A 20,752-nucleotide genomic window follows, 5' to 3' on the forward strand; every position below is an offset into this window, starting at 1 on the left:
GATTTGAAGATGCTATTCTGCTGGCTTTAAAGATAGAAGTAGCAGGCAGAAGCCAAAGGATACAGGCAGCCAAAGGAAGCTGAAAAGGCAAGAAAACATTCTTCTGAAGGAGTCAGCCTGCCAACACCTTGATTTTAAGTCAATGAAACTGATTTTGGACTTCTGACATCTAGAATGGCAAGAGAATGGATTTGTGTTGTCTTAGAGCACTAAGTTTTATAGTAATTTGTTATAGCAGCAATAAGAAATCAAAGAAGAAACCTGAAGGCATGATAGGACCTACAGGGGCAAAGGGAAATTTTCCTCTTGTCCTCTGAACTCTGAAGGTTCACTGGAATAAACTGACAAAGGCAGATTAAATGGGAGAAAAGGCACACACATTAACATACAAAAGGGGGAAGACTACAGCATGGTGGGGATTACAGGAGTGAGATCACCTAGTAGACCAACATGATTCAGCAACTTAAATATTCCTTTTTTTCCATATGAGATGAACAGAATGTAAAGATTTTCAGGGGAATTGTACTTGGAGACAAAAATGAACCTGAAACAAAGTTTGTTTTGCCCACAGGACAGAAGATGGATTATAAATGATTCTGTATGACACCAAAATAGAGGATAATGGTGTGTGTGACAAAATTCTGTCAGTGACTGACTTTAGTCTTTCTTTCTGTGGCTTAAGTCTAGTTTTTTCTGATTAATACAATTTGTAAAAAGACTAAAGACAATTGTGTTCCTCTTTTGGTGGATTCAAACAGGTGAATAAAAGAATTTTACAAAAATCTTCTCTTTGCACTGGGAGGGGGAAAAGGTGTGTTAATCAGTGTCCTGTTGCTGTGAAAAAATACCCAAGATAATCAACTTAAACTAAGGAAATATTTACTGTGGTTCATGGTTCAGAGGTTTCAGTCTATTATCACTTGACTCCTTTGTTTTGGGGCCTGTGGCAAGGCAGATCAACATGGTAGGGAACACATGGTGGAACAAATTTGCTTAACTCATGGTGACCAGGAAGCAGAGAGAGGAATGGGCTCTAATATCCCCTTCAAGGGCATGCCCCCCCAATAACCTATCTTCCTCCCACTAGGTCCCTCCCCCTAAAGGTTCCCCACCTCCCAAACAGCACCATCAACAAGGGACCAAGCCCTCAACAAATGGGCCTTAGGGAACATTTAAGATCCAAACCATAAATAAAGGAACATCATGGGATTCTGAATTAGGTTTTAGGAATTCTCAGTATGTCAAAACACCAGTTCTGGGGGTATCATTTTCTGAGCAGTTCTTCATGTCAAAAATATAATGACACCCCTTGGAAACAGCATCAGCTGTAAGGACAGGAATGGCCAGTCAGTCCCAGGGAATCCAGCAGCTCCTGCAAGCTGAGAAGCAGGTTGCTGAGGTGGCAGATGCCAGAAAGAGGAATGCCCAGAGAGTGAAGCAGGCAAAGGAGGAAGCACAGATGGAGGTGGAGCAATACCGCCGAGATCGAGAGCCGGAATTCCAGAACAAGCAGCAGGCGGCCATGGGCTCCCAGGGTAACCTGTCAGCCGAACTGGAGCAGGCCACAAGGCGCCAGGTACAGGGCATGCAGAGCTCCCAGCAGAGAAACCAGGAGTGCAACCCTGCCCACCTTCTTAGCATGGTCTGCGATGTTAGGCCCCAGGTTCACCCCAACTATCGGATCACTGCGTAGGATCCACCATAGGATCTGACTCCTCCAGTCAGTTCTCTTCCTCAAGGAAATCTCCCAAATCAAATTACCTTCCCTTGCCTAGCATGCAAGGCCTTGGGTTCATTTCCCAGTGCTACAAAAAAAAAAAAAAAAAAAAAAAAAAACAATCAAACAAAACAAAAAACACACCTCATCCCTGGAAAATCTAGGAACCAGGATCCAAAGAATCCTGTGAAACTTGTAAATATTCTGCTTGACTCTGAATTTATTTTATTTTATTTTTTGAATTTATGTTTTTTTTTAATTGTAAACAAAAGGGATACATGTTGTTTCTCTGTACATGGCGTAAAGGCATACCATTTGTGTAATCATAAATTTACATAGGGTAATGTTGTTTGATTCATTCTGTTATTTTTCCCTTCCCCTCCACCCCTCCCACCCCTCTTTTCCCTCTATACAGTCCTTCCTTCCTCCATTCTTGCCCCCCTCCCTAACCCTAACTCTAACCCTAAAACTAACCCCTCCCACCCCCCATTATGTGTCATCATCCACTTATTAGTGATATCATTCGTCCATTGGTTGAGATTGGCTTATCTCACTTAGCATGATATTCTCCAGTTTCATCCACTTGCCTGCAAATGCCATAATTTTATCATTCTTTATGGCCGAGTAATATTCCATTGTATATATATACCACAGTTTCTTTATCCATTCATCAACTGAAGGGCATCTAGGTTGGTTCCACAATCTGGCTATTGTGAACTGAGCAGCTATGAACATTGATGTGGCTGTATCTCTGTAATATGCTGATTTTAAGTCCTTTGGGTATAGGCCAAGGAGTGGGATAGCTGGGTCAAATGGTGTTCCCATTCCAAGCTTTCTGAGGAATCTCCACACTGCTTTCCAGAGTGGCTGCACTAATTTGCAGCCCCACCAGCAATGTATGAGTGTACCTTTTTCCCCACATCCTCGCCAACACCTGTTGTTGCTTGTATTCTTGATAATCGCCATTCTAATTGGGGTGAGATGGAATCTTAGGGTGGTTTTGATTTGCATTTCTCTTATTACTAGAGATGTTGAACATTTTTCCATATGTTTGTTGATTGCTTGTATATCTTCTTCTGTGAAGTGTCTATTCATTTCCTTAGCCCATTTGTTGATTGGATTATTTGTATTCTTCATGTAGAGTTTTTTGAGTTCTTTATAGTTCTGGAGATTAGTGCTCTATCTGAAGCATGATTGGCAAAGATTTTCTCCCACTCTGTAGGCTCTTTCTTCGCATTGCTGATAGTTTCCTTGCTGAGAGAAAGCTTTTTAGTTTGAATTTATCACAGTTATTAATTCTTGCTTTTATTTCTTGTGCTATGGGAGTCCTGTTGAGGAAGTCTGGTCCTAAGCCGACATGTTGAAGCTCTGGACCTACTTTTTCTTCTATAAGATGCAAGCTCTCTGGTCTGATTCCAAGATCCTTAATCCATTTTGAGTTTAGTTTCGTGCATGGTGAGAGATATGGGTTTAGTTTCATTCTGTTGCATATGGATTTCCAATTCTCCCAGCACCATTTGTTGAAGAGGCTATCTTTTCTCCATTGCATATTTTTGGAACCTTTGTCTAGTATGAGAAAATTGTATTTATTTGGGTTTGTGTCCGTGTCCTCTATTCTGTACCATTGATCCACCTTTCTATTTTGGTACCAATACCATGCCGTTTTTGTTACTATTGCTTTGTAGTAGAGTTGAAGATCTGGTATTGCGATACCCCCTGCTTCACTCTTTCTGCCAAGGATTGCTTTAGCTATTCTGGGTTTTTTATTCTTCCAGATGAATTTCATAATTGCTTGCTCTATTTCTGTAAGGTACATCATTGGGATTTTCATTGGAATCGCATTGAATCTGTATAGCACTTTTGGTAGTATGGCCATTTTGACAATATTAATTCTGCCTATCCAAGAACATGGGAGATCTTTCCATCTTCTAAGGTTTTCTTGAATTTCTTTCTTTAGTGTTCTGTAGTTCTCATTGTAGAGGTCTTTCACCTCTTTTGTGAGATTGATTCCCAAGTATTTTATTTTTTTCGAAGCTATTGTGAATGGGGTAGTTTTCCTGATTTCTCTTTCTGAAGATTCATCGCTTATGTATAAAAATGCCTTAGATTTATGTGCATTGATCTTATATCCCGCTACTTTACTGAATTCACTTATGAGTTCTAAAAGTTTTCTGGTGGAATTTCCTGGTTCCTCTAAGTATACAATCATATCATCAGCAAATAGGGATAGTTTGAGTTCTTCTTTTCCTATTCATATCCCTTTAATTTCTTTGGTCTGTCTAAGTGCTCTGGCTAGAGTTTCAAGGATGATATTGAATAGAAGTGGTGAAAGAGGGCATCCCTGCCTTGTTCCAGTTTTTAGAGGGAATGCTTTCAGTTTTTCACCATTTAGAATGATATTAGCCATGGGCTTAGCATAGATGGCCTTTACAATGTTAAGGAATGTTCCCACTATCCCTATTTTTTCTAGTGTTTTGAGCATGAAGGGGTGCTGTATTTTATCAAATGCTTTTTCTGCATCTATTGAAATAATCATGTGATTCTTGACTTTAAGTCTATTGATATGGTGAATGACATTTATTGATTTCCTGATGTTGAACCAACCTTGCATCCCTGGGATGAAACCCACTTGATCATGTTACACTATCTTTTTAATATGTTTTTGTATGCGATTTGCTAAAATTTTGTTGAGAATTTTTGCGTCGATATTCATTAAGAATATTGGTCTGAAATTTTCTTTCCTTGATGTGTCTCTGTCTGGTTTAGGTATCAGGGTAATATTGGCCTCATAGAATGAGTTTGGGAGGGTTCCCGCCTCTTCTATTTTATGGAATACTTTGAGAAGTATTGGAATGAGTTCTTCTTTAAAGGTTTTGTAGAACTCGGCTGAGAACCCCTCTGGTCCTGGACTTTTCTTTGTTGGTAGGCTATTGATGACTTCTTCTATTTCATTACTTGAAATTGGTCTATTTAAATTGTGTATGTCCTCCTCATTCAGTTTAGGCAATTCATATGTCTCTAGAAACCTGTTGATGTCTTTGAAATTTTCTATTTTGTTGGAGTATAGATTTTCAAAATAGCTTCTAATTATGTTTTGTATTTCAGTCGTGTCTGTTGTGATATTTCCTTGTTCATTCCGAATTTTAGTGATTTGGGTTTTCTCTCGTCTTCTCTTTGTTAGTGTGGCTAAAGGTTTATCAATTTTGTTTATTTTTTTGAAGAAACAACTATTTATTTTGTCATATTTTTGTATTGTTTCTTTTGTTTTAATTTCGTTGATTTCAGCTCTGAGTTTAACTATTTCCTGTCTTCTACTACTTTTGGTGTTGGTCTGTTCTTCTTTTTCTAGGGCTTTGAGCTGTAGTGTTAGGTTGTTTATTTGTTGAGTTTTACTTCTTTTATTAAATGTGCTCCATGAAATGAATCTTCCTCTAAGTACTGCTTTCATAGTGTCCCAGAGATTTTGATATGATGTTTCTTTGTTCTCATTTACCTCTAAGAATTTTTTAATTTCCTTCCTAATATCCATTCATCATATAATAGCATATTGTTTAATCTCCAGGTGTTGGAGTAGTTTCTGTTTTTTACTCTTTCATTAATTTGTAACTTCAATCCATTATGATCTGATAGAATACAAGGTAGTGTCTCTATCTTCTTGTATTTGCTGACATTAGCTTTGTGGCATAATATATGGTCTATTTTAGAGAAGGATCCATGTGCTGTTGAGAAGAAAGTGTATTCGCTCTTGGTTGGATGGTATATTCTATAAATGTCTGTTAAGTCTAAATTATTGATTGTGTTATTGAGATCTATGGTTTCTTTGTTCAATTTTTGTTTGGAAGATCTGTCCAGTGGTGAGAGAGGCATGTTAAAATCCCCTAGTATTATTGTGTTATGGTCTATTTGGTTTCTAAAATTGAGAAGAATTTGTTTAACATACATGGATGAGTCACTGTTTGGGGCATAGATGTTTATGATTGTTATATCTTGCTGACTTATGCTTCCCTTAAGCAGTATGAAATGTCCTTCTTTATCCCTTCTGACTAACATTGGCTTGAAGTCCACATTATCTGAAATGAGGATGGATACTCCAGCTTTTTTGCTGAGTCCATGTGCATGGTATGTTTTTCCCCATCCTTTCACCTTTAGTCTATGGGTATCTCTTTCTATGAGGTGAGTCTCTTGCAAGCAACATATTGTTGGATCTTTCTTTTTAATCCAATCTGCCAGTCTATGTCTTTTGATTGATGAATTCAGGCCATTAACATTCAGGATTATTTTGAGATATGATTTGTATTCCCGGTCATTTGGTTCATATTTAAAATTTTATTTATTTATTTATTTATTTTTTGACACATCTTGGTTCCTCCTTTGTTTGACAGTTCCTTTAGGGTAATTCCTCCCTTTGCTGATTTGCTTCTTTGTTTTTTATCTCTTCCTCATGAAATATTTTGCTGAGAATGTTCTGTAATGCTGGCTTTCTTTTTGTAAATTCTTTTAGCTTTTGTTTATCATGGAATGATTTTATTTCATCGTCAAATTTGAAGGTAAGTTTTGCTGGGTATAAGATTCTTGGTTGGCATCCATTTTCTTTCAGAGCTTGAAAAATGTTGTTCCAGGCCCTTCTAGCTTTTAGGGTCTGGATTGAAAAATCTGCTGATATCCGTATTGGTTTCCCCCTGAATGTAATTTGGTTCTTTTCTCTCACAGCCTTTAAAATTCTGTCTTTATTTTGTATGTTCGCTATTTTCATTATAATGTGCCTTGGTGTGGGCCTGTTGTAATTTTGTGTATTTGGAGTCCTATAAGCCTCTTGGATTTGATTTTCCATTTCATTCTTCAGATTTGGGAAATTTTCTGATATTATTTCATTGAATAGATTATTCATTCCTTTGGTTTGTTTCTCTAAGCCTTCCTCAATCCCAATAATTCTCAAATTTGGCCTTTTCATGATATCCCATAGTTCTTGGAGATTCTGTTCATGATTTCTTACCATCTTCTCTGTTTGTTCAACTTTGTTTTCGAGGTTAAATATTTTGTCTTCAATATCTGAAGTTCTCTCTTCCAGGTGTTCTATCCTATTGGTTATGCTTTCTATGGAGTTCTTAATTTGGTTTATTGTTTCCTTCATTTCAAGGATTTCTGTTTGTTTTTTTTTTTTCAATATCTCTAACTCTTGATTGAAATGATCTTTTGCTTTCTGAATTTGCTCTGTTAACTGTCTATTGGTGCGATCATTCAATGCCTGCATTTGCTCTTTCATCTCATCGTTTGCTTCCCTAATCATTTTAATTATGTACATTCTGAACTCCCTTTCTGTCATTTCTTCTGCCATGCTGTCGTTGGATTTTATTGATGTAACATCTAGATTTGTTTGGGGCATTTTCTTCCCTTGTTTTCTCATATTGTTCAGGAATCAGTGGGTCATTAGGCTATTGCAGATTTCCTCTATTGAAATATAATGTCCCTGAAGATTGCTAGTATATTCCCTCTTATCCTTCAGTAGCCTGAAGTCTTGGAGGAAGTTGATAATGCGGAGCTCCACGAAGAAGCTGCCTCTCTAGGGGTGGTGACCCTCAGGTGGCGTATATTCCCTGCTAGTGGGCAGAGGTGCCTCCACTTGTTGACCAATGGTCATCCAAAGGGGAACTAGGCTGTGGGCTGAGGCAAGTCCTGTTTGTGCCTGTGTCTCTGGTTTTACCGACCCTGTGGGAAAACCTCACCCGGCAGGGAAGACTCACTCGGTGGGGACGTGTCGCTGGTCAGTTCCCCTCCTAGAGGTTCCCCTCAATCTACAACTACCGCCTGGGCTGGGCTGTCTTCCTCTGCAACGTTCCCAGGGGCCCGGACCTACCTCTTGGGCCTGGGAGCCTCACCCTTCGCAGGCGAGTCTCCTTAGGCTGCCTCTCCCAGAGAATCTGCCCGCAGTCCTGGAAACTTCGCTCCACCCCAGGTGTGTCTCTGTGCGACTCTTCCAGCAAGAAGCCACCTAGCTCCTGGGACCCTGCTCTGCACCTAATTGCCTGGCTATGTGGCCCCTCCTCTGAGCAGCCACCTGGAGCCCCGTACAATAGCTCCAATACCCAGAGACCCGCCACACACCTCCTCCTCCGGACAGCGGCTGGGTTTCCGACGCAGTCACTAGGAGCCCAAGCAATTCACTTCGCGTCTCCTCCTCCCGCCAACCGCCCGTAGCCCTAGGCAGTCACTCCGAGTCCAAGTGACCCGCCCTGTTCCTCCTCCTCCTCCTTGGGGTAGTCCCCTGTGTGTTCAGGAGCGGTGGCTCCGAGACCAAGTGACTCACCACACTCCTCCTCCAGGCAGGCCACCGGTGTTCAGGAGCGGTCGCTTTTAGTCCAATCAACTCACCACTCGCCTCCTCCTCTGGCAACCGCCTGTGGCTCTGATGCAGTCACTCCTAGACCAAGCGACCCGCCGCACTTCTCTTCTTCCTCCGGGCAACCCCCCGGTGTTCAGGAGCCATCGTTCTGAGTTCAAACATCTGGCCACACAGCTCCTCCTCTGGCAACCGCCTGTGGCTCTGATGCAGTCACTCCTAGACCAAGCAACCCACCGTGCTCCTCCTCCAGGCAGGCCACCGGTGCTCAGGAGCAGTCGCTCTGAGTTCAAACAGCTTGCCACGCAGTTCCTCCTCTGGCAACCGCCTGTGGCTCTGATGCAGTTACTCGTAGGTCAAGCGACCCGCCGCACTCCTCCTCTTCCTCCGGGCAACCTCCCAGTGTTCAGGAGTGCTCGCTCTGAGTTCAAACAGCTCGCCACGCAGCTCCTCCTCAGGCAGCCGCCTGGAGCCCCAGTGGTTGCTCCGAGTCCAAGCGCTGTGCTGAGCCGCCTCCTCTACGATGATCCCAGTTGTCCCTGTTTACCGCTCCTGTGGGGGGAGGGGCGTCTCACCGGGCAACTCTACTTCACAAAGTTCCCTGCGTTCCGGGGCTACCGTCCCATCCGGGATGACTTCCCAATGGGAGAGACTCACCCAGCGGCTTTGAGTTGGTCCCAAGTCTCTCACTATCTCCTGTTTTGAATCTTGCATCCTGGAGCAACATGAAATGCAGCCGCCCCCTAGTCCGCCATCTTGAAACCCTGAATTTATGTTTTTTAATCTTCACTGGATCCTTGTAAACACCCAAGTCATTCTCTTCCAACCCTTCATGTGAAGGATGGAACATGGAAAAGAAGGGACGTGGAAAGCACTGTGACTTCAGAGCATGGCAGATCTGGGTTCCTTTCCCAGCCCTACCACCTGTTGACCATGCAACTGGGACAGGATACTTAATCTGGAGTCCTCAATGTCCTCCTCCATAAAAACTGAAATTGTAATGTACAAAGCTGCTCTCCCCACCCTTTCCGTTGCAGCCATTTCCCCACCTCCCAACTATTGTCAGTCTATGAACATCCTAGCTAGCTATTGGGTTCATCAGTCAGCTTGCAAATATTCTTCTCCGTTATTGGTCCCCTGTTAGCCTGGTGGAATTCAACTGCTTCACAGTAGCTACCCTGCCATCTTTTCTCTTGCTTTTCTTTCACCCTGACTCACTTTCTCTCTCCTCCTCACTTTCCACTCTCTGTAGCATGCGCCCTTTCTCTTTCCCTTTCTTTTCCTCTCACTTTCTCTCTTACCCTGCAGGGAGACACTCTGTTTGCTTAATAAACTCCCTTATGTGATTTCTCGCGTCCAGCGTAGTTTTCGTGGGATTCCTTACATTGGTGCCATAACTCAAGATGGGTCCTTCCATTGTGTCTTAAGCACGTGGAAACCCATCTGACGCCCCAGTGACCCTGGATACAGCCCCGTCTTCCATTTGCCCAGATGCTCAGCTTTTTGCATGCAACACCGGACTTGAGATTGGTGAGTTCCCTTAGACAGGTCCCCACTCTAGACTACTTAAACACACCTCTGCTGACCTGAGAAGTGACCATCGAGTGTCCTGGGCTCTCAAGGTGGCTGAGGTGTGGGGGTACCCCCAGCCACAACTTTTATAGTTATGGCTGGCCCCTATAGTTGGTCTTATCTGCCGGGTGGATTCCTGATTTTATGGTGGAGATTCTCTCTCAGGGTTGAGGCTCATCTCGTGCTCCCACTTGCACTCGTACTCAAAAACCCTGACATCAGGTCCTCAACTCTTCTCAGCTTTTGCCTGGCCCCACATTGATGTTTGTGTGATGACTCAAACCCATCTATGTGCTGCCTTCTCGTCTCCAGTCGACTACTCTGACCTTGGGATGCCCTGGTCATAGACTCAGTTGTATCAGTCTCCACCATGGGATCTGGGTCCTCCATTCCAGCAGATTCACCTCTGGGAACCCTTTGCTTGACCCCCAACTTAAAGCCATCAAAACTTAATGATATTTGGCCACAGTACCATTTAGATAATCAATACAAAATGGTCACAAAATGGCACACAGCTTCCATGAGTGAGCAGGCAGATGGAAAGGTATTCCTTATCTTCAAGTCTCTTCTTTCTTATGCTTCTATGCTCTTCCTGCAAACTCAAAAACCTCTTTCTTCTCCCCCTCTTAATCCTTCCTCCTCCTCCAACTTCGACTCAACTGTTTCTGCTTCCATTCCCCAGCCCAGCCCACCTAGTCCTCCTGCCCTGATATGGAGGGAGTAACCAGTCCAACCATCAGTGGCATGTCCCAGTAAGAAGTATGATATAGCAGCCCCATTCCCCATAAGTAGCGGGAGATAATGTTTCACAATTTTCTGCATCCAAACCTTAATTGATTACTAACCAGGAAAAAGGGTTAAAATGTCCTAGGCATCAAGTTTCTGCTAGAACATGTTAGCCCCTTTCAGATCTCAGTCAAGGCTTACATTGAAATGTAAATGGAGGAAGGCGCAGTGGGAGACCTGTCTCAAACCCAAGGAAAAAAAGTGTCCATTTTAAATTTCTCCTGGGCTGCAACACAACACTTTATCTCTCTTTTTTTCTCTTCTCTCTGCCCTTCTCTTTCCCATTTTTCTCATGCTATAATTAATGGCCATTATCATTTTTCTTCTAGGACTCTTGTTTTTCTTAAATGGTATATTTTTGAGCTCACAATTTGGATCCTACATACCTAGGTTAATGATTTTTATTCAACTCTAGAGTTATTTTTGAACATGTGTTACATTGCAATGGAGATAAACATTATAAGGCCTTTGCTTTTGTGTTAAATATAAGTGTGCATAAAAATTAAAATTTAAAAAATGGAACCAAATACTTTTAATTCACGTGATTTAAAAAGGTTCAATTTAAATTGGGTAAACTAATAGAAGTAAAATATCTTTAAAATTAGCTCAAAAGTCTCTAGGTGGTCAAACTAATAAAATGTTGATGTTTATAAAATGTCTAACGTCAATTTTTCTAGGGCTTTTCTTCAATAGGAAAGAGATGGCAAATACTGTCAGTACACTTGTCTGACATCTTGATATTTTTACAATAAGATGAGTGAATTAAAGTCGACATGTATGGGATTACTCAAATGTGTTTGTCAGAGACATCTGATTAATTTATAAAGTTATTTCATGGAGTAACATACTTAAAAACATTATTCTTTGTATATTAAATGTGTTCATATTTTCCAGGTATACAAGCCTTTAAAGTAGAAAATTTATCAAGCTGCTATTCTCCAAATTAAACTTGTCTGTAATGGTAATGTTCTATTATAGGTCCTGTCATCAATAGGATATATGTAAAATTTGTTACACTGAGATAAAAGAAATTTAAATGTAAATGTATTTCTAAAAGTTATTGAGAGCCTGATATGTTTAAAGGTTAAAAATGAAAGCATTTTGCCATTTTGCCACACAAAAGGAAAGTTAAAAGCTCTCTCAGCCTTTCTTTAATTCATGTTTTAGATATAATGTTAAATTGTGTTAACTAATGTTCATATGGACTCAGGAGTCAATACATTTAAGAAAGAATGTAATGCGCAGTAGCAAAAATGGGACAACAGTGATTCTTTTGCTAGATAACCAGTGTTTCATCAGCTCCCTTCTCTGGTTCCTTCCCACCTTGCATGCCTGGTGCCTGGGAGTGCTTCTGTGCAGAGGCACAACAGTAACTTTGGACAGTGGACTTCCTTGAGAGCTACACAGAGCTCCTAACATTGCACTTTGCAGCTCTGAAAAAAAAGTTACATTAATGTCCTAGTTTCTGTAACTTTTCTGAAAACAAAGAATAATGCTTACATACATATATAAAGATTGCTGACATAACTCTGTAGATCTGCATTTCCATCAGAGAACAGAGCTCCATCTGATCTCAGCTTAATCTTCAAACTCTGTGTATAAACCTTTATTTTCTAATACTCCTTTGCCCCTCATTGAACTTGAGAATTTGCCAAAAGAGGAAAAATTAGCTTCAGGATTAGAACATTTTACCTAAGATTTGTGAAAAGCCCTGCCTTACCTGAGATAAGGCTCTGCCTCACAACCCTGCTGCACTTTAGAATGGCTCCAAAGTAAGCCAGACTTTAACTCATTTAAAGTTGTGTTCAAAAGTTTGATGTTTGTTGTAAAGATTACTGTGATCTCAAACAGGGGATATAATGAATAACTCAGCCAAAATTCAAGATAGCTATTGCACAAACTGAATGTTCTACTGTTGGTTATTCCATTGTGTATTTCCTTGTAAAAGCTAGCTGTTGCCTGATATTTTGCAGCAGTACACTGTAGATTAACTTGAAAAGTCAACACCTATAGGACAGATAATGTAGACTCCAATTAGATAAAAGGGGGTAAATAACTGTAAAGTTATAGACATTGAAGTTAAAGCCCAGTACTCTTACTTTATGACTGGTGAGACTGGCTTGTTTGATGGTTAAGATCAAACTCAGAGATTGAGATTAAATACAGAAGTCAAGAAAAGTCCATATTTGGGTCTTGCCCTCAAAGTCAGTCTGAACCCATGGAACAAGAGGACTTCTCTAAGGAGCTCTGCAACTCTGGGTGGGTCACACAACCTCCTGATCAAGGAGATTGATGAGGCCACTAGAGAATGAAAAGCCACTCAGTGCACCTGCTGCAGAGGAGGGTCATGGAAAAAGGGAGACACCCCTAATTCTTCCAAGGGAAACCACCTCATGGAGGAGACCCTGCCTAACCAATGGCACTAATGGAGCTAAGAAGCTGCTCTTAAGTTCTCTATGAGTGACCCCTGTGGGAACTCAGCCGACTCTTTAACAGACAGGAATAGGTCACTTTGACCAGCTTGATCTTAAACACCTAGCAAAACAGTTAAAACCAAAATATAGTCATTCTTGGGCATTTAAAAGAAATAATAGTTAAATGTAACTTAAGATGTACACTTGTGTTAGCCCACTAGAATAAAGACTAAAAACTACAAAAGAGAGATTCTTAGGCAAATGTGCCTGATAACTATGAAGAGAAACTTCCAGAGTCAGAAGTTTTAGTCAGTTTAATGCCTACAGACACAGGTAGGCTTAATCTATGTTTGCTAGTATCTCTACTAAATGTTGTGTTTACATTCCTGATAACCTAGACAATGTTAAAGCTCCCAAATAAAGGCCTTGTCCTCTCCAGCCTTTGCTAGGCCTTGTTATGGGAACAACTCAGTTCTTCCACCCCCTGGTGAGGAATTATTGACTTCTGTCATCTTTATGATATTCATTGGCATGTTCCAGATTCTGCAACATTTATTTTGTATTAATCTCATTTCAGTATTCATGTCTTTTTGTTCTTCTCTCATAGAAGTACCCATCCCCAGATGCCTTTACAACCTGCTCTTCCCCAACCAGACTTCTACCATGGACCCCTCGATTAACCCAATTTCTAAAAAGGGAACTCCAAACTGCTTGCCCCATGCTGCCCCCTTCCAGCTTGAAGAAGCCAGAATGGTCATCATCCACCTTTCCCTACAGCAGTAAAGGAGTTCCTAAAATTAGAGGGGTGAATGAAGCCAGAACTGGGGACAGGCAGTTAGTATAGAAATAGGGGATCAGTCAAATTGAGGAAATGAAGTCCATGAAAACCATCTGCCTCTGGAAGTGTGGAAGTTGAAGACTGCCCCTGGGAGAATGGACTTTTTACATCTCACCTGCAAAACCAGCCCCAGCCACTTAGGCAGGAAGGAGAGAGAAGGCTTTGGAAAGAACCGGAGAACAAAAGATTTTCTTATAAAAACCGAAACGGGGGAATGTAATGTACAAAGCTTCTCTCTCCGCCCTTTCCATTGCAGCCATTTCCCCACCTCCCAACTACTGTCAGTCTCTGAACATCCTAGCTAGCTATTGACTAGCTATCCTAGCTAGTCAGCTTGCAAGTATCCTTCTCCATTATTGGTCCCCTGTTAGCCCAGTGAAATTCAACTGCTTCACAGTAGCTACCCCACCATCTTTTTCTCTTGCTTTTCTCTCCTACTCACTTGCTTACTTTCTCCTCCTGCTTTTCACACTCTTTCTTGCACACACCCTTTCTCTTTCCTTTTCTTTTCCTCTCATTTTCTCTCTTACCCTGCAGGGAGACACACTGTTTGCTTAATAAACTCCCTTATGTGATTTCTTGTGTCCAGCGTGGTTTTCATGGGATTCCTTACAGAAATAAGAAGGCCTACCTTGTGAGATTGCTTCAACAATTAGGAATCATTTTGTAAAGAGTTTAACATAGTTCCTGGCAGGTAGTAGTTGTGATTCAACAAATGGCAACCCTGTGACATTATTGCCACCCTCTGTTCACCTGCCAAAACCTAAATACTGCTGTTTCCTGATTTCTGTCTGTGGCTCTTTAATTTCATTCATTCATTCTGTGACCCTCGTAATTTTCTGAAGAATTTGTTCTTCCTACCTTGATTTCCCCAGAGACCTTATGATCTCTGAAAAGATTAAATGAACTGGGTCCAGTGGCCTGTAATCCCAGATACTTGGGAGGCTGAAGCAGGAGGATTGCAAGTTCTAGGCCAACCTCAGCCACTTAGTGAGACCTGTATAAAAAAAAAAAAATTAAAAAGGGTTGGGGATATAGCTCAGGAGTAGAGAGTCAGTGGGTTCATTCCCCAGTTTGGCCACACACACACACACACACACACACACACACAAGACTTCATTTAGTCCCTCTATTATATTATTATATTCCAGGTAGATATGGCATCTCTTGGCTTCTCTTTTTCTGTCATTTAAGCTGGTCTTTCTCTTTATCGGATTTCCCTCCTTTTCTGTTTCCTCAAAGATCCACCAGATGCCTACTGCTTCCTGAGATCTAAAATGATATGTATCCTCCATGTGCATGACTTCCTCTGTATATTCTTAACACTTTGCTCTCCCTTTGTAACAATAAAAAATGTCAATAAAATAATTATGGGCAAATCAAAAAAATGTAAACAGGTCAATGTAAACATATGTTGAAACATCATTGATATGATATATATTTATATATGTATTAACAGCTCAGGGTTAAGGGTTCCTCATTGGCCTGAAGCAGTAAGCTAATTTCTGAGCAGAAGCCATTCACAGAGGAGCTTATGTTAAGTATGAGAATTATTGACCAGACTGACTTTGATGCACAGCATTGAGGAGCTTCCTGCCTGGTTCTATCTGGCTTATCCTGTTGGATGCTTCTCTCCATTGTCCACTCCAATGGATGTGACACTTCATAGATGTTTCAGCTCACCCAAGCCACCCTTCAAGTTGGGGGCATTTTCTCATTAATAATAATGAAACTACTAGAAAATAACCAGAGTGCTTAATTGGAAACTATGATGATTCATCTTGGATGTCAACTTGACTGGATTGACAGACACTTAGAAAACTGGTAAAGCACACTTCTGCATGTATCTGTGAGGTTGTTTCCAGCAATGATTGATATTTGGGTCAGTCAAATTAAGGGGTAAGACCTGCCCTGAATGTGGATCACATCATCCTATTAGACCGGAAGCCTAGATGAAACAAAAAGGAGGAAGAAGGGAAGCAAGCTTCCATTCTTCTTGAATAGGTGTATTTTTGCTGCTGCCATTGTCACAAAGGCATCAGACTCTATCTTCTCTGAATATGGATTCACATCAGCCACTTTCCAGGGTGTTTGCAGGCCTTCAGTGTTGGACTGGGGCTGGTCCCTCTGGTTCTGAGGCTTCCAGTTTCTTGGACAGAGCAGCTACTAGTTTTCCTGGCTCTCTAGCTTGCAGATGGCCATCATTCAACTATCCAGCCTCTAATTATATAACCCAAACTAACAAATCCCTTTTCATAATTATATATACATCCTACTGGTTCTGTTCCTCCAGAGAACCCTAACTAATATGGAAATTAAAGAATACAGTTTTGAATAACCTATTGTGATGGGCTGACAGATCTGACTCCATGAGAATGTTATAGGCCAGACTCTAAGGGAAATGACTAACCAGACTCCATTTTGCTCTGAGACTCCATGTTATGTAGGAAATAAGCTTCTCCCATGGAAACACCTCGCCTCTGTGCCCATTATCAGTTACTTAGTGTGACATGTTCAATAATACAGAATGATAATTCCTATGTAAAGAAAAATTGCTCTCTTTTGATTCCTATTGCTCATAAACAATGTACCATGTGAACAGTGATTGTGTGGATGTTAGTAACCATTCTTTAGTTTGTACCTAGGTAAGGGTCATTTTGACCCACTTCCCCCTCTGTTGATGATCTCATGATGTTAGTTTGTAATTTCGAATCATAGCAACAGACACTTATGATTGATGTGATTTTTGGTATAAGAACCCCTACAACCCTGTGGTCAGGGCTGTTCTCCCAATAACAATTTTTTGGGGGCATTGTGTGAGGCAGTCAACCGGCCAGCTTAATAAAGACTCTCAAATTTGGACTTCTCAGTGGTGATCAGTCTGTTCTTAAGTTGCGCCCCATAACACAATGATCAGCTGAGTGCAGTGGCGTACACCTATACTTGCAGCTACTTGGAAGGCATTGGGAGAATTGCTTAAACTCAGGAGTTCAAGACAAGTCTGGGCAATGTAGCAAGATCCCCCATATTATGGTTTGGGTCTGGAATGTTTCCCAAAGTCTCATGTATTAAAGGTTTAGTTCCTAATGTAGCAGAGTTCAAAAGTGGGACTTTTGGGAAGTGATTGGATCATGAGGCTGCTAACCTCATCAATAGATTAATCCATTAATCCTTACCGATGGATTCATAGCTAAATGGACTACTGGGGGTGGTGGAAACCACAGGAGTACAGGAGGTGGGGCTGAGTTGAAGGGAGTAGGTGCTTGGGGACATGCGCTGGGGACTATATGTTTTTCCAGGTCTCTTCCCTATCTCTCCTTCCAGGCTACTATGAGCTAAACAGTTTTGCTCTGCCACACTGTGTCTGCCATGAAACTGCCTCAACATGGGCCCAGAAACAATAGAGTCAGCCAATTGTAAACTGAGACCTTTGAAACTGCGTGCCAAAATAAATTTTTCTCCTTTAAGTTGTTTTTCTCAGATATTTTGTTATAGTAACCAAAAGCTAACACATTCACTCTCAAAAATAAACAAATATATAAATATCCAATCCATGATCAAAAGCAGCTACAACTTATTTTTAGCTAACTAATAAAAATTATAACATTTAGATGGGTAAAGTGCAGTTGTAGTTGTACTTAGAAGAAATATGACTTTTAAAAAGATTTTAATTGACATATTTGCAAATATTTATGGGTATGGTTTAATAATTTAATATATATACATATGTACAATGTATAATTATCAAATCAGTGTAATTAGCATTTTCATCTCTTCAAATGTTTATCATAGAACTATCATATACGTGAGAGCATGTATTAGGTACAAGAATGTGTTACTGGAATTCTTCTAAGCACTTACAATACCAACCTTTAACAAAATCTTCTGTTGTGGTTTAGATATAAATTTCCCCGAAGACTCACTTGTGGAAGCATTGGTCCCTAGGCTCTTGAGAAGTGATTGGATCATGAGGACTCTGAGTTCATCAATGGATTAATCCACTGAGGGATTCTTATTTGATGGCAGTATTGGAAAGTGGTAAAAACCATAGAAACTGGGGTCTAGTTGGATGATCACTGTGGGGTTTGCCCTTGGGGACTGTACAGTTTCCTCAGCTCTTTCCCCCTCCACTTCCCTGCTGCTAAGCAGTTTTCCTCTGCCACACCATTTCCCCATGATGTTCTACTCACTCTGGACCCAAAGCAATGGAGCTGATTGACCATGAACTGAAACCTCTGAAACTGAGACAAAAACAAATTTTCCTTCCTTTAAGTTGGTTTCCTTAGGTATTTTGGTTATAGTAAAGTTGACTAATATATCTTCTGAAATTCCAACTCATTAGAGCAGTCTCTCATTGACAGCATAAACTAACAAGGATATTACTAGAGAGGAAAATGACAGGCCAAGCTCCACATGAATAAGAACAGAAATCACAAATAGAACATTAGTAAATCAAATCCAGTAGTATGGAAGTAGGTATTATATCATAAACAGTGAGATTTATTTCTGAAACTCATGAGTGCTGTACTATACGAAAGTCAGCCTATGTTATGTGCATGTATTAATATGCCACAATGAAACTCAATATTACACATAATCGTTATGCACTAATAGACAATTTTTAAAAGACAGTCTTTGCCAGATGCAGTGGTGAATATCTGTAATCCCAGGGCCTTGGGAGCCTGAAGCAGGAGAATCACAAGTTCAAAACCAACCTCAGCAGCTTAGCCAGGCCCTAAGCAACTTAGTGAGACCCTGTCTCAAAATCAGAATTAAAAGGGCTGGGAATGTGATCAGTGTTCCTGGTTAACTACCCGGTACCAAAAAAAAAAAGAAAAAAAAAATCAGTCTTAGATATTTACATTTATAGGCACTGAGAAACTTTAAATAAATATAAATAGACAATGGATAGATCATGTATAAAAATGAAACTCTGACCACAGTCTACAGCAAACTGCTCAGGAAACCAAGTTCCATATTTGTAATAAAAAGCTCAGGAAACCAGATGCTATGCATCTTTGCAGGAAATCAGATTGCTATCTTTAGTAATAATGTAGGAAGTTAAACAATAAGTTCTGCAACAACTGGCACTAAATGGCCAGGACTTGACTACTAACTGACAGCTTTTCTAATTCATTCCCCAGCTTCCAACTTAGAATCAACCAGAGAAAGCCCAATATTGCTGTAGTCAATTATGAATAGGACAACTTGTTTCTAGTTAGCCTGTCTCCAGCTTCTCCAGGCCAACAGCTTCCAGTCAGAATACACTTTCTCTTTTTTTTTTTTTTTTTTTTCCCCCACTTTAAAATTTTCCCACCCCAGCTTTCTGTAGTGGCAGTATCAAAGCCACTAAGTTTATCTGAGGTTTATCTGAGGCATGATTATTGCTAATTGAAAGCTTTCCCACATCTCTTTCAGTCTCTGCAAATCGTCAAATGATAGTGATTGACCCTTGCTATAGAAAACTCTGGATAAACAAGTTTTTATTTTATTTGGATTTCCATGGTGCTCACTTGTTGAGTGAACAATGATTAACTGTATAGAAGTATAAGATATAAACTGAGAACAAGGGTCATGGAATATCTCACCAGGTTCCACTTCCTGATATCCATTACCAAAACTCCCAGAGTGGGACTGGGGTGTGGCTCAGTGGTAGAGCACTCACCCAGCACGTGGAAAGTCCTGGGTTAGATCCACTGTACTGCAAAACAAAACAACAAAAACAAATAAAAAACTCCCCAAACTCCCAGAGGATAAATAGATATTCACTCTGACATTCAGTGCCTAAGGTAAGGCTAGAGTTGATACACCTCTTAGGGAGCATACATTGGTATGTCACGGAATGTCCCCTCTTTCTTCATTTAGATGGAAGTATAGGGTACTTTTCAGAGTTAGGGATATGGGGAATGAGTTTTGTCCTGAAGCCAATTCATTATTTTGGTTTCCTTTATGATACAGAGTGTCTATCTAGTCCCTAAGCTCATTAAGAGTTGTGTTTGGTGTCCCAAGACATATGCCCTGTAATTAGAGGTATGAAGCTGGGACATGAGCTCATTATCAATCTTGTAAGAAACAGAACATCTTGGATGGTTACTTCTATAATTTGTGCTTGGAGCCCCTGGAGTTGGGGGAAGAGTGTGTGTAAGGAGCCTTCACCAGGTCACCACTGGCTGACACTGCCAAGGATTTGCAGGTAAAGTAGAAGGTGAATATCGGGGAGCTGAATGCAGTTGATAGACAATGAGGAGATGAGAGAGGACCTGACAGATGAGGAACTGAAGGTGACTGGAATTGGAAGGAGTTGGTTGACTTCAATCTCTCTGCAGAGAGTCAGGATGGATATGGAGACTACTTCTTGTGGCCAACTCACAAAGGTTGTCAGCATTGGAAACCAGGAAGATGTTAAATTTAGTTTCCTAGGGCACATTGCTATCATCATTCTCCAGGCTCTGAACTGATTTTCAAAGTCAGCAGGAAGGCCTGTTGCCTCTTGGCCCTGTGTTCTGTGTATTTTGGCCTATACTGATCTTAGATTCTACCTCTCTGTGCCTGCTCTGACTCCCTTTATTGACTTATCTCTGAAACTTGTTAGGTCTGTGTCCTATGCTTTTTCATATTTGTTTTCAGTCTTTGACTCCAGACAGCTTTCTTACCACTTCCAAGAAGAGAACAGAGTTATGTACCCACATTACTCTAAGCCAGTGTATGTGAACCTATTTCCCCATCAGAATCACACAAAATTTTTTTCTTTTCCTCTTCTTCTCCTCCTCCTCCTCCTTCCTTCTTTCTTCTTCTTTTTTTTTTTTTTTTTTTTGTTTTTGCTACCAGGGACTGAACACAACCCCATCTTTTTTATTTTTATTTTTTTTAAGTTTTGAGACAGGGTTTCACTAAGTTGTTTAGAGACTTACTAAGTTGCTGAGGCTGGCTTAGAACCTGTGGTCCTCCTGCCTCAGCCTCCTGAGCCTGTGGGATTACATGTGTGCACCACAGTGCCCGGTGACACAAAGAACTTTTTGTTTTTTGTACTAGGGATTGAACCTAGAGGTGCTTAACCACTGAGCCACACCCCTAGCCTTTATATATAT

At 40.8% G+C, this 20,752-nt stretch overlaps 1 protein-coding gene across 2 annotated transcripts; it reads left to right on the forward strand.

The window, feature by feature from the left end:
• The first annotated feature begins 1,339 nt into the window (after positions 1–1,339).
• Positions 1,340–1,693, forward strand: LOC124987587 (V-type proton ATPase subunit G 2-like). Of its 2 annotated transcripts, XM_047556874.1 has the most exons (2): positions 1,340–1,441; positions 1,562–1,693. In XM_047556874.1, exons 1-2 carry the CDS (start codon positions 1,340–1,342, stop codon positions 1,691–1,693), a joined length of 234 nt encoding a protein of 77 aa, XP_047412830.1. The 2 variants fall into 2 exon arrangements, with proteins under 2 accessions (XP_047412830.1, XP_047412829.1); XM_047556873.1 differs by having other exon boundaries at positions 1,340–1,693.
• The last annotated feature ends 19,059 nt before the right edge of the window (positions 1,694–20,752 follow it).

The sequence above is a fragment of the Sciurus carolinensis genome, chromosome 6, assembly GCF_902686445.1.
Source record: "Sciurus carolinensis chromosome 6, mSciCar1.2, whole genome shotgun sequence".
Classification (NCBI taxonomy): domain Eukaryota; kingdom Metazoa; phylum Chordata; class Mammalia; order Rodentia; family Sciuridae; genus Sciurus; species Sciurus carolinensis.

Excerpts from the sequence above, each read along its gene's own strand:
- LOC124987587 (XM_047556873.1), top strand. The coding sequence starts at position 1,340 with ATGGCCAGTCAGTCCCAGGGAATCCAGCAGCTCCTGCAAGCTGAGAAG.